Source organism: Parasteatoda tepidariorum, chromosome 5 (assembly GCF_982258835.1).
Source record: "Parasteatoda tepidariorum strain Cologne lab strain chromosome 5, Ptep-v5.0, whole genome shotgun sequence".
Taxonomy (NCBI): Eukaryota; Metazoa; Arthropoda; class Arachnida; order Araneae; family Theridiidae; genus Parasteatoda; species Parasteatoda tepidariorum.
The window spans coordinates 20,182,728-20,197,285 of NC_141759.1; the positions used below are offsets into that span (position 1 = coordinate 20,182,728).

Sequence of the window (14,558 nt, forward strand, 5' to 3'; positions counted from 1 at the left end):
TAAGAACTTCAGAGAATCTTTAGGAGGGAAGTAGCCCTGGCATCCTTTTATAAAGTGATTGCATTTACAATGCGAATGAAACAAGAGTTGAATACTGCCCTTAAACGGGAAAAATCTGCGGCCTTAAAAATTATAAGGATTTATATTCTAAAGTACCTAGGAAAGAAAAAGAACCTCCATTGGTAGTTTTTCCTTACAGAAGAATTCGTAGAGATATTACAGAAGCAGTCCCTGCTACATATTTCATTGGTAAAAGCTATTCATGAAATGAAACGATGACCGCAGCAACATTTTACAAATATATTGCAAATGTTTCTACCCATGGCTAATTAAAAATGCAATCAAATTCCTAATTTTGCTTCTTCTGGATAGGTATAAATCTCATATCAATTTGAAACTGAGCAAGTTTTGTTCCTCAAAACAAATTTTCTGGTTTAGTTTTCTACGTAATTCTTGGAAATCTCGTTAGATCTTGAAAACAAAAGAATTGTAAAACAATATGTCTAGAAAATTTTACATCCATTTTTAAATAAGATTTGAGGCATCAACTGATGAAGTTAAAATGCTTTTATGAAATGCGATATTTTTTCATTCGATGTAGAAAACGTTGACTGTAACAAATGCATGCAAAACAGACACCAAGAGTTAATGAGCAAGACAACTTATCAACAAAACACATGCTTCGAGAGTAACGATGCGCTATTTCTTCAGAAGCTTGAGAAGGAAATCTCACAAGTTATGTTGCAAATTTTTAAAGGAACATTGACAGAAAAGTTTAATCTCCCAAATATCCAATAGCCTGCGCTTTTCTCAATATTGAAGAATTTATTTCAAAAAGAACAATTGTATAATCAAATTTTGGCTCTGAAGCTGAGACAACTAACATTAATAATGAAAGTATCTTGAAAACCGATTTTGAGATAAGTCCTCTTGAGGCATTGTTAGTTGCAAAAACGATTGGTTTCATAAGTAACTACTAGATATAAGTCAATGAGAGATGGGTTTTACCAACACCTCCTAGAAGTATGAAGGCCTCAGCACGGATCAATTTAGTAGTCCGATGTGACGAAGTTTACTGCGCAGTGGATGAAAAATAAGAAAGATGTCATTACGTTCGGGGTACTAAGCTGCGCAGTGGTTGAAAATACGGCGTATGTCATTACGTTTGGACTACTAAAGGATATTTATGGTAACCAGTGCAGAGGCCTACTCTTTTCTAGGAGGTGTTGGTTTTACTCAAACTTCGAAACTCCTTTTTCTCATTTATTATCCAGTGAGGAATTCTTGAAATGGAACTGGAAAATCAAAAGAAATTTCGAAGATACATTTACATTGGCCAAAAATTTGGAAAAAAGAGGAAGGTTAAATCAAAAGAAAAAGAAATAAATTACTCATGACGAAGAGAAAAAAAAATACTTAAAAAGATTTAAAAAAAAGCTTGAAAATTATGAGGAAAAGATTAAACAAAAAAATGATCGAATTATAATAATAATAAAAACATCATCAGATTACACAATGATAAACATTCATAATTTAGAACGGACTATTAAACTGTGAGAAAAAAATGAAAAACATTTTTTTAAAATTATGTATTCAAACATATTTTACTTTCCATTCCATGACTGAAAAAAAAGTAAAATTTTCCACATTAACTATGGTTATATGTCGTAATTGCAAGAAAAATCTTGTTTTTAGACATTTGTGTGGCCTATGGATTCCTAACGAGCATCAAACATTATCAAAATTAAGTGTTCATTCTCTGGAAAATTTAGTGCTTATTCACTGGTAAGAACTGTTCCTTCACTTGGTCATCTTACTACTTATTATTTAAACCACCAAAAGCTTAAAACAATATTATGTAAGTTATCTAACTTTTTTTACATAATTTGCATTTAATAACAAATATGTCGAAACCATCATTTAGCTAAAATTACAAATTTTGAAATTTTTATGAATTTTTTTAAAGGCAAGCTAAGCTTAAGTGTTCCTTCATTGTTTAGTTTACCCTATAAGATGTTGAGAAATTTGCGATGTTGTGAGAGATGTTTAAAAATGTTGACTACGTATTTTTATTAATATTTATAAAATATATATTCAAGAAATTGATAAATATATTATTCCAAATCTATGCATACGTATGTATATTATTGAAATTGTATCAGTTATTGAAAAACAAAATAAAAAGAAAATAAAAAATAATCACATTAAATAAGCACAATCTGGTGTATTCTATCAAAAGCACGCTTTTTTAAAACTAGACATTTGTTGAATAAAGAGTTTTTTATTCAAAATTCTTTACTAAATTGCAAATAAATTAATAAATTACTAAAAAAGAAACATCGTATTTTATAGTGTGAAAGAAATAAAAATAAAAAGATTAGCAAACGATTATTAGCGAAAAAAATATGAATGAAATTTTACGCTACGCGCGCGATTTCAAGTTCCTCCCAAGTTTATCACATTTTAATATTAATCGCCCCAATTAGTTATTTCTTTATTGTCGCCAAATTATTTTTTTAAAAATAATTAATTTTAATTTTTCTCAGCTTCTAATAAATAAAAACAGTTGAAACTTTAGATTTTTCAATTGAAAAATATGTAGATTAATATGGTATAAAAAAATTTATACCTTATAATTCAATATTTTTTCATCCTCACTTTAATTAAATAATAAAAAATAATAAATAATTATTAAAAATTATTTTTTGCATGAAATTATCTTTGGGTAAATGAGTTTTATGAGTGGGTGCAATTTTTTTTTGAATTGCTTCATTAGTTTTGAAAATATGACTGAAAACGCAAAAAGCGAAATTAACATTAAGGGGTACGAACTTTGAATCGCTCTCCTGACCAAACTATGGGGACCACATTTCCCAGATTGCGGCTACCCCCTATATTTTGAAGATAAGAAATCCAAATATGTAAAAAAAAATGCATGTTTATTCAGAGAAAGTACGTTTTTGTGTCTGATTTCGTAACTTAATTAATAGTTAGCACTAATTAATTAGCATATTTGAGGTCACCCCCAGGAACTATTAAGATTGACACTTAGTTCGTGAAAATCCGATCATTAGAACGAAAGTTATTCAGGGTGATTCGTTTTTTTTTTTGCGGACTGTACACACTGTTACACGTATTGTACACACTGTTAAAGATTTTTAAAAATCCATAATATTTTGAAAATTCTTCCTCATTTATGCACTTATAAGGAAGAATGAAATATCATAACTTTGAGTTCTGGAAAGAAATATTGAGTTTCATACTATCACCACAGGCTATTGTATTTTCCTTGCCTTTTCATAGATATATCCTTATGGACTAAAGTCTTAAAAATAGGATAGTTTTCTAATATCACTAAACCACCAAAAACACGACTTAATATTTTAATCTACCAGTAATTAAATATATTAATTTTTTATATACATTTTTATCATCAAATGTCTATTTGGTGACTGTTTCAACTCAAACATTACTAAAGCTTTCTGCGCCTTGATTGCGCGGAAGGTGAGCGATACAATGACAGCGATGCTAACTGCTCCGCTTTCTGGGATAGTTTTAAAAATGTGGTAGCGAATTATATAGTAAAATTCGTTAAAGAAGGAGAGTTACGTTTACTTAACCAGTAGTTTGATGTCACAAGGTTAATGTTGCATTTTATATGATACTTATAATTTTTGATATTTAGTGGTGAAAAAATTTCTTAAAAGGAAAAATACTAAACTGAAAGTAACTTGAATTTCGCTACCACTAGAAAATACTATTTTACAAAGCGGAGCAAGTTGGCCTCTCTGCAATAATCTTAACCTTCGGCTTTCAGGAGAAATCCTCCAGACATCAGTCTCGCGTAGTGGCGGGTACTGTGGTTGCGAGGAAAAGGCACTTCGATTAGGGATGTGAGGTAAATAGTTTAATCTTAATCTTGGCATAGTTCGGCGTGAGTAAACCAATCGACACCTTCAATCTTTCATTGCACCCCCATTGGAAATGTGCTCTCGCTTGTTACCATACTAGCAGACAGTCCCAGACTTTTAGTCTGGAGGAGTTCTCCTCAAAGCCGCAATTGAGTATAGCGAGGATCTTTTCATATGCCTTCTTGGTGCGCTGGCTACGGTTTTGAAGAAAATATAAACATTCTTGTCTAAAGCATACATATTTAAATAACTTAATGTAAATATTTTGTGTTCTGTACTGTTAAGCCATATAGAATGGAAAGTGTAGAAACATAAATGTGCTGAATGCAACCTAAATATTCTCAACGAGTTTGAACTTGTTAAAAAAAATAAAGATAAAAAATAAATAAAATATGAAATAATTAATGTTATTAATTTTAAACAGTTGATATTAAATGTCTTTTTATTTTTGTTATCAGAATGTATGTCAAATTCCTTGCTCTTTTTTTAAGCGTGAACAGAATCTCTGAAGTCCCTTGATATTTGAGAACAACTCCTCTCTGGATATAAACGATCTTGAGAGATCAAAAAATTCCATTCCCAGTGTCAATCCTATTAAGTCAACTAAAAAAAATTATTACGCCATTGGCAAAATAGGTGCTGTTTCGGGTTCAATGGCGTGCGCACCTTATTTGGTCGTCACCCCACTTCTCAACTGTATTCAAATAGTGCGCATGCTTCGTCAATCCATGCGCTGCTGTTTGATATTTTTTTAGAATTTTTATTTTCGCTTTTAATTTTGTCATGCATTAAGTTGGTGAGTTTATTTTTGAGATATGGGACCAAAAAGATCTCATAACTACGTCTTAACCTGTGAATAAAAGAGAATTTAATCATTTGAGCGATATTTCTGTTTTTATTGTTTTAACCCTTTTGCACCGACTGTCACAAATACGTGACAGTATAAAACCGTATCAACCAGGGTAGAAAGACAAAACTGGTAATCAAAGTAATTCTCTAGCAGTTTATTTGTGGGTGGGGTTATAATTGTTTGATTTATTTAATTCACCACTACTTATTACGAATTAAAAATTGTATAGTTAGACTTTTAACACACGTAGTTTGGATTTAAATTGAAAGCAAAAACCACTTTTTTTACCATTCTGATACTTATTCCTTAGAAATATATTCATGACTCTCCCGTCCCCAAAGGGTTAATTAAGATACATACCCAGAGATGCCAACAGCTCCGGACAAGCTAAAATAATTTAAGAAAACGGTAGATAACTGCAAAGTGAATTTTGAAAATATTTGACTATTCTTGCTTGCGTTTTAAAAGGTATAGTATGATAAAAGTAGTTTAAAGTGGTGAATTATATAAGCCTGCGAATTATTTAGAAATAGTGGTGGATGAAAATCTACTAAATGGAATTTATTAAACCAAGAATATCAATTGATAAACTACCACTTTAAAATATGTATTTGCTGTCCAGAGGAAGTTGGCATCTCTGCATACCTGCCAACTTTTAAGCATTTGGCGTAAAATTTTATTTCTATATTTAATGTGGTTGTAAAATGTATGCTTCCTATATATTCCTTTCATTTATAAACTTAATTTAAAATCCTTTTTAATACCACTATTTTTTAAAAAATTAAGAACATATACTAACATGCAATACTGTAATAATAGTCCGTATATATAAGCATTTCCAAAATACAGCCTATGCTTCTACATAAAATTGTAATTTAAATTCCATTTTACTACCACTGGGGAAAATCATCCTCGAAAGGAATAAAAGTTGGCAGGTATGTAAGAATCAGAAATTCTATCCTACAGTTCAAACTGGATCGTTTTGAAACCGAGTGCAGGTGAATATTACTAATAAAGAGGGTAAAAAATTTTTTAGACAACAACCATTTTGCAGTGGGTAACCTGGGGCGATCACAATTTTTACCATTTCTTTTTTTTTTACTTAAATTATTTAATTTTTTTGCTATTCTATGTTTCCTAACACACGTAAAAAGTTTAAAAAAATAAATAAATAACAAAGGGTTATAGAAAGAACGCTGCTAAAATTTTGTAGGTGGGATCTTTTGAGAAGCAAGTGCCAAGTGTTTCTACCAGGCAGCAATGTTTTCCCGATATTAAGTGCATTTTCCCCTTTCGTTTGCTTTTTAAGTCCGTTTGTATTATGGAATCTTCCTGCCCCTACACGCTTGTGAAAATTATGGATTTTGTGGGTGGCCTTGGTGAGTGCCCTTACCTGGTAGCGCTTAAGGAATGAAGAATAAGTTTAATGCACACATCTGGAGCGACATGTAGACAACTCAATTTAATTTTAGAATATGCATCAACTGAAATTGATTGAGCTAGATTACGGTTTCCGTCAAAAGTACAATGAAAAATTATAAAAATAAGCGTTTGGAATGATTCTCGGTATAATGTTCTTCTTTATTGTTGAATTTAGTTATTTTTATTCGATATGTAGTACTAATGCATATTTTCCTAAATGCATATCTTTTCACAATTCATTTATTATGTAGCTATGAGAAAGAAGAAAAAAAATTGTTTGAAGTTTCTTCTTTTAACAGAAAAAATTTTCGCTAGATGGAAAGAACACCGGTTTCAGTAATTTACATGGAAATTTATCACGAATTCTAAGAAATTTTTTTTTTTTTATCTATCTGCATACCTGCCAACTCTTTAGGATTTTCCGAAAGATTTTATTTTCATATTTAAAGTGGTAGCAATACTCAGGTCATTCCAATTAATTTTTTGAGTTATAATGATAATTATAAATGAGTTTGACCACCACTACATATAAATAATTACAATAAATATATAAAAGCACAATATCTATGAGCAAGCGAATTTCAACAGGATCAAAATATAAATACATTTTTCAGTCAGATTGTCTTTCGTTTATTGTTTTACAACCACTCTGAAAATCCATTCTCGGAAAGAGTGAAAGTTGGCAGGTATGTATCTGAAACATGCGGTTTAAAAACAGACGATTATTAAAATGACGCTTAATAAATTTTTATTCATATTTTGAATTAAATTTGAGTTATAGATAAGAATTTACTTAAATGATTTTTAATTTTGATTAATTTATTTCGAAATTTCCGTCAGATTTAAGCATTTCATTAAAAAAATTAGAATATGATTCAATTTAACTTGTATTTTTTAATATGTTTCTAATAAGCATCACTCAAAAAGTACAAATATTTGTCCCCAAAAAATTATTATTTCACTTTTTAAATCATTTTTTGATATTTTATTTTATTTTACAGCCAATGTATTTTCAGTTTGTGATTATTAATGTACGCACACTTTCGTAACTAAGGAGGGAAAACCTCGAAAATCTCTCACGCTTGGTTAACCAGCACGAGGATTTTAATTCACCACCATTCAGTCTACCATTAAGTATATTTTAGGTCGACACTGTGATTTCATTTCATTTTATAACCGGTGTTGAAAATTCGATCCAATTCTGAGTTTATGGCTATCAATGTAGGGGAGAGGGGTGTACATTTCAACATGGGGCACCCTTCAACAACTAGAATTTCTACCTTCTAATATTGCTTAATGAATGGCCAATGTGCCAGACAATAAGCTTTAACTATGCTTAACTGTTGACATTTAGTTTTAAGCACTTTCTTTTTAGCACTATTGTGTTACTCTGCGGTACATGTTTTAACATTCCAAATGTAAAAGATAGTTTTGATTTTAAAACTGTTTATCTACCAGTAATCTTTTAATAAGGTAAGTGATATTTATTCATTTGATAGTTTATTTAATTCTGCTTCTAACTGTATTATTTATTAATAAAAAGTCTTTTTGTAAAATGGCTGATAATACTTTAACCAAAATGTCTGTACCAGGGGCAGATTTCAACAGTGTTGAAAGGTGCCCCGAGCTTATAATTTTTTTGTTAAGTAATCGTCAAGTCAATAATTTTTTTGTTGAGTTTTGTTAAGTAATAGTCACGTTGCAGAAGTCGTCAGTCTGCGAAAAGCCCATTAATTATGGTTGTTACATTTAAAATACCCAACTTTTTCTATAAGGCATTATTCTATGTCCCGCAGTGGACTGATCGTTAAGACACGGTTCCCCGCAGATCACCGAAGTCAAGCATCACGGGCTGCGGTCAGTGTGCGGGTGGGTGACCACTTGGATCAGGCTGCGTAGGGACCGAGGGTGAGCGGTATTGGTCCTCGTTTAACTGTGCTACCGTAAAGTGCTCGACTTCGCGCGCAGGTCGTCGGGCTACCGAAGTGGGGGTGCCATCTCCTCTGCAGAGGATCGAAATTGTGATGGCATGTCTTCGATTCATCCTCCGGGATGTATCCCAGACCGTCGCCAATAGCCCATTGTGCAGCTCTAGTGCGACGTAAATGAACAAATCAATCAATCATTATTCTAAACTTTTTGAATAACATGCGAATGTGTTCAAGGAAGCATGTTTGTTTGTTACGATGTAACATATTTAATAAAATGCTCAATCCTGTCATTTCACCTTCTTACAGTTTATAAAAATGGTGCGAACATATAGAAAAAAGTGCACGAAACCAGAAGTTAGTGAAGAAAACATTGAAAAAGCAATGGAAGATGTCAGAAATGGTGCATCTTTAAGAGCAGCAGCAGACTTATTTGGAATGGACTTTTCAGCGTTATTTTATACATTAAAAAAAAGTCAAATAATTGGTTGGTGAAGCCAAACAATGTACGACTAACACCAAATGCTACAGTTCTAAATACACAAGTCAATAAGTTTTTGACGTCCAGCTAGAAACTCTGCTTTGTGAATATATAATTACATGTTCAATTCTCAATTATGGTCTAACTTACAGACAAGTTCGACAACTTGCCTATGAGTACGCAAAGCGTTTCAACTCCAAAATTTCAAGTAGCTGGGACAAAAATGAAACGTCTGGACTTGAGTGGGTTAAAGGTTTTATGAAGCGTTACTCACAGCTTACTTCAAGAAAACCAGAAAACAACAGCTTCGCAAGAGCTACAAATAAAGAAAACGTTGAAGAATTTTTCAACAATTATGAGAGAGCTCTTACTTCTGGTTGTTTTACAGTTGATCAAATATATAACTTGGATGAAATTGGAGGTTTTAACAGTTGTTCTAGCTCCAAATGTTGTTGCCAAGCTAGGAGCTCGTCAGGTGGGGCAGGTAGTTTCTGGAGAGCGAGGAAGCATGATTACCATGTGCATGATAATCAATGCTTCATTTTCCAAAAAAAGAAGATATTAGTTGTATCGAAAGAAATGACATTAAAATGAAACTGCTTCAACCAAGTTTAAGCAGCGGAGCAGCTCGAGTTGTATTTTTCATGACATTCTCCGTAAACTTTCATTTTATTAAAAACAAAATAATGTAGGAAAAACCTAAATCAATCCAATATGTTCATTCATTATTATTATTATTTTATGAAGAAAGTTAATTTTCCAAAATGTATGATCTTGTTATGTTCTCTTCGATTTTTGAAATGTGCCCCATCACCCGTTGAAAACTGCCCCCCAGGAGGGGTAGATTTCAACAAAATACATGGTTCACTAAATATGTAAAATTAGGTATTTTGTCTTTGGCTTAGACCTTTCGAAAAAATTGAGAGGTTACCTCAAATATCAACTTAGTAAATAAAAATTAGAACTTAGATTTTGAAGGCAATATAAGTTCGAAAATAATTCTTTAGCAAAAACTGTTGAAAGGTGCCCGCCTCTCCCCTACAGTGAGCAAAGAGAAAAGAAGAAAAAAAGCTTTTTAAAATTTGATTTTTCAGGAGCTATTTGACCGATTTCACTCAAATTTTGCATTTTGTTATGTAGAATTACATTCTTTAAAGTGATGCAAATAATTGCATACCTAACAGTTCAAAAATTTAAATAAAAAAATAAAAAATTTAAATTTTTTTTAAAAAGTTTTTATTTTTACCTGGAATTAATTATCTTCTGTCAAACGAATTTTATAATTCAGTTTGAAATTTTTTCATTTCACTTAAGAAGTTCTCGAGATATGGCGAAATACGCAAAGAGTAAAATTAACATTATGAGGTTCAATCTTCGGATCGCTCTCCTGATCAAGCTATTGCGTACTATTTCGCTGTTTGCGGCAATTTTTGGAGTCAAAAATCCGAATCCGTAGAAAAGTATGTTTATTACGAACAAGTACGTTTTTGTGTCTGATTTCATATTTCAAAATATCGTCTACACTTATAAATTAGCATATTTGAGATCACCCTCTCAAACTATTAAGATTGAGTCTTAGAGCGCGAAAATCCGATCATTAGATCAAAATTTCTTCAGGGTGACCTATTTTTGTTAGCTTTTCTCGACACTGTACATAGCCGTAGCCTTAGAATTTTGAACCCAACCCAGAAGACAAAGGAACTTCTAGATCAAGCATTGGCACAAACTAACCTTTGTATGGGACGTTTTTTTGACGGAACTAACCAGCATTTGTCGTACATGGACTGGTAAACCGCGAAAATCTTCCACGGTTGGCTTAATGGTAAGGAGATTTTAACCCTCGACCAGTCTACCGCTGAGGATATTTTACGTAGTGTGGTAAGGGCAATCTGGGTGCCGAATTCGAATCGATCAGCCATCAACGGGATTTGAACCCGGTTCATCTTTTCGGGAGTCCCTTTTCCCTTAGCCTACGGGTCAGGGCATGGAGCGTTCGCTTCCCAAAGGTATGTCAGGTATCAAACGTAGGCAAACATATGTTACGCTGGCAGAGGTATTGATTTGTTATGGGATCTTTGAGGACTTTGTACCCTAATTTTTAATGTGCACCGGTCACCATTTAATTTCTTTCTGGATACGAACTCCCTCTCTCACGATTACGAAACCTACGTCCTTCCGACCAGGCTATCTCAGCACTGTGATTGGTGGGGATGAGACCAGAACTGATTTTGAACTAACCTGCCATTTGTAAGATTTTTACTTGGGTAAACCTCATTGGGAAGAGAATGTTCTATCCCCTTTTAAAACATATTATGAAATGTTTTTAATTATTTATTCCACAAAGAATTACAATTTCAATTTTCATAACCTAATCACAATCTCCTTTGCATGTTCTTCATATTTTAAAATAATATCTCTTTAGAACCAGTTCGAAGGATCTGATATGGTGGCAACACTGTCGCTTGAATCTCTCCTGTCACTCATGTCATCATCGGGATCTATTTTTTTTCTCCTCGCCTCCAGGACGGAACTCAGCTCTTTTGATCGAAGAGTCTTAAACTGAAAATAGAATATTCTTGTTCATTATAATGTTTGTTCAATTAGTCTATCTTAAGTTTTACTACTTTTTTATTCAATCAGAAAGAAACGTAAAATTCCCGTAACGTAAAACTGTCATGCATACCCTGAAAATTAGTCCTAATATCTTTTATGAAATTATTCTAATCCAATCTTAAGTAATATCCAAGTCGAAGTAATTTAATTTTTCATAGCAGACGATTTACATGACATAAATTAAGCTGACCAGTTTCCTCCTAAGACAGTAAAACTAAGAGTAAAATTTCTGAACGGATGTTTGAAAACTTATTGTTTTACCTTTCCAATTCAGTATTTTGTAGAACAGAAATCCATCGCAGAGATTCTCTAACAGAAATATATTTTTAAAATAATTTGCATAACAAAACAGCAAGTTTTCAAATATCCGTTTAGAAATCTTACTACCAGTTTTTTTAATTTTTGGAGGATGCTGTTCAGCTTATATAAATAGTTTGCGTAGGAGGTGAAAACATCTCTCACTCTTAAAAAGATAATCTAATGGGATGATTCTATAACATCCCCTATTTTCTCGATGCTTAAGAACGCGCTAACTTCATTGCATACTAGAACACCATACCTCAAGGAATAAGGGTAAATTTTATGGGTGAGCACTACTGGGTAAATTTTATGGATGGTTGACCATGTAAAGCCAAGCACAGATGGCGCTAGGGATTAAAATTTATCGTAAGACTTTCAGGTTATTGTTTCCGACTGATTTTTCCGCCTAAACTTAAAAAAGCACGCCATCCAATATTATTGTACTGGTAGCGTTTTCAAGTTATCGCGTTCTTTCAAATTCAACTTTCATCGAAACCCACAACAAATGAATTCGGAAGATTCCACAAGTTTGCTATGATGCTTCCCAAAGATTAACAAATGGCGCTATTTTACACAAATTAGGGATAACACTCAAAACAAGGCAAACTATACACCTTATTTATGTTGTGTAATTAATTTTCTTAAATTTGTTTTAGACTCACCATGTTCCTTGGTTTTCAGTGGCACCATCTATGCCCAACAATACGACTGGAGCCACACACACATCACAGTCCTTTTATGAGGCGGACACAATCATACATCCATTCATTCATCCTTAGTTTGTAATTTCGACCTGAACCAGAGAATGATCAATCTCCCATTCATTGACCCTAGAGGTATAATTTCTAACCGGGACATGGAGGGCTTTGTGACCCATCAGATTTAGCGTGCACCAGTCACCATTTACTACTAGGGGAGTCTTCGGCCGGTGAGGATCAAACTCACTACTCCTTGGAGATTGGTCCAATGCCCTACAACCAGGCTTTCTCGCCCATTCGAAAAGCGTAGGTCTCATTACTTTAGAATTTTTTGTTGTTTAGAAGCCTAAAACGAAAGAGAAACGGCTTATGTTTTTCTGCTTTTCTTTCCAAAAATCCCCCTCTTTTTTTTTAGCTTAGTTGTAAATGTTGCTTTCGAAATTTCATTCTATTAATTTAAATAATGTAAAATCACTTTAAGTAATAAATATTACTAGGAGGCTCCGCCCCCTGCTCGCTAACGTTCGCCAACCCCCGAGAATTGCTACGCAATCCTATGTGGTTCACGCCGTGAACCATGGCTCACTGCGCTCGCTCGCCAATGAACCCAATGTTCTAGCACAAAGACATAATATATTATCATCAAAGACATAGTATTTTATCATCAAAGACACAGTATTGTACTTATGTAGAAGAATTCTACCAATGTTCTTATTGGCTTTTAAAAAAGTATATTAGCTATTTAGATTGTACATGGTGAAAAAATCAAAACATTAGCTAAATAAGAAACATATTAGCAAAATAAATTATCAAATATTGCTTCACTAATATTCTGCATTTTAAAGAGTGAAAATTCAATGCATAAATAAACGCGAAATATAAAAAAAATTTGATGCATTCAATACAAACACTTAAGCGTTTTTTAGACGTTTAGGTAGCTCCCAGTAGAAAAAATATCAATTCAACAGCGGCCTTTTAAAGCATTCTCACTTCAATTAATTAATTAATTCCTAATTGAGTTTAAATTAAATATTGTCATGTTTTTAGTGCATGAATCTGAATTGAACAACCTGATAATGCTCACTCTGGTTATTGTTATCTGGTTGCTCACTACGTGCTCTTGCGCGCCGAATCCAATCAATTAAAAATGACAACTGTTGCCAGCGTGAGAAAAGAAATATAATCGGTTTTATTGATTCATACATACGAGACATACGTACGTATTAGCGTTTTATATGATATAGATTTCCATTCTATTCAAATTTTATGGGTTCTATGTTCTTGCATCTTATGCGGGGTAAATAAAAAGTTTTATTATTATTCTAATCTCTCTTTTATTCTTTTCTGTCTTTTTATAGGGTTACGCACTCGCGCGCGGTCGCATTTTTTACGAATTGTTGCTAATGATGTATCTTACTTACCCCGCAAATGTTCTTTTGTATAATGATCTGATTGAATAGACGTAGGCCTTCTTCATTACCCAATTCTTTTTCCATCTCTTTCTTCTCCAGAGAGAATATTTCGTCACCTCGAACATTCTGGAATTTTTGTTGAGTCCTGAAAAAGACAAAAAAAAAAAATTTAATAATAATAATTCAAGTTAGTGACGAGTGTATCAATCTTTACCAATTGGCAAAATGGTCGTTGTCTAATTTTATTCACCTGAATTAGTATTGAAAACGATCCAGTTTGAACTGTAGGTTAGAACTTCTGACTCTTAATCAAAACAATAAAAACAAAAATATAGTTCAAATGATGAAATTCTCTTTTATTAACAACTCAAGAAGTATTTATGAGATCTCTCTGGTCCCATATCTCAAAAATAAAAACACCAACTTAATGCATAACAAAATTAAAAGTGCAAAAAAGAATTCCAAAAAAATGATCAAACAGTAGCGGTCGCCATAGCAACGCATGCTATGACGACGCGTGCGCACTGTTTACTATCATTCTTAAACACATTCGAAAAGAGTGATGACGTCTAAATAAGGTGCGCACGACTCAAACCCAAAACGACGCCCATTTTTGCCTATGAGTGATAAATAAAAAATTACAAAACAAACAAAAATTGAAGAATAAAATGGATTCCCGAGAGAGACGATAACGCAATTTTTCTTTAATTAAATTTTTCAACTCAGTTTCAAAATACGTGAAAATTTAATAATATACTAATCCTACAAAATTGAGTAAAAAATTGTAATAATAAAAATTCAAAAACTTTTCTCGAGCTTTAAATGTTAACAGAAGATATAAGCTAACGTATCAAAATTAGCAGCTTGTAAAGTTGGAAAAAGTTTTACAGAGTGGTATTAAATTAGTAATTAAAATTTCTGTTTAAATTAAGCAACTTCCTCA

At 32.5% G+C, this 14,558-nt stretch overlaps 1 protein-coding gene across 10 annotated transcripts in view; it reads right to left on the reverse strand.

Annotated features, from left to right (window-relative positions):
- Positions 1-10,907: 10,907 nt before the first annotated feature.
- The window catches only part of LOC107453029 (epidermal growth factor receptor kinase substrate 8), a 151,007-nt gene continuing 147,356 nt past the window's right edge, over positions 10,908-14,558 (reverse strand). For all 10 annotated transcript variants that reach the window (XM_087163500.1, XM_087163495.1, XM_087163499.1 and 7 more), the window contains exons 20-21: positions 13,625-13,760; positions 10,908-11,151 (exon numbers count right to left, since the gene is read on the reverse strand). In XM_087163500.1, coding sequence (XP_087019626.1) covers positions 11,011-11,151; positions 13,625-13,760 — 277 coding nt within the window. In that variant the 3' untranslated portion in view covers positions 10,908-11,010. The remainder of the gene's footprint in view (positions 11,152-13,624; positions 13,761-14,558) is intronic.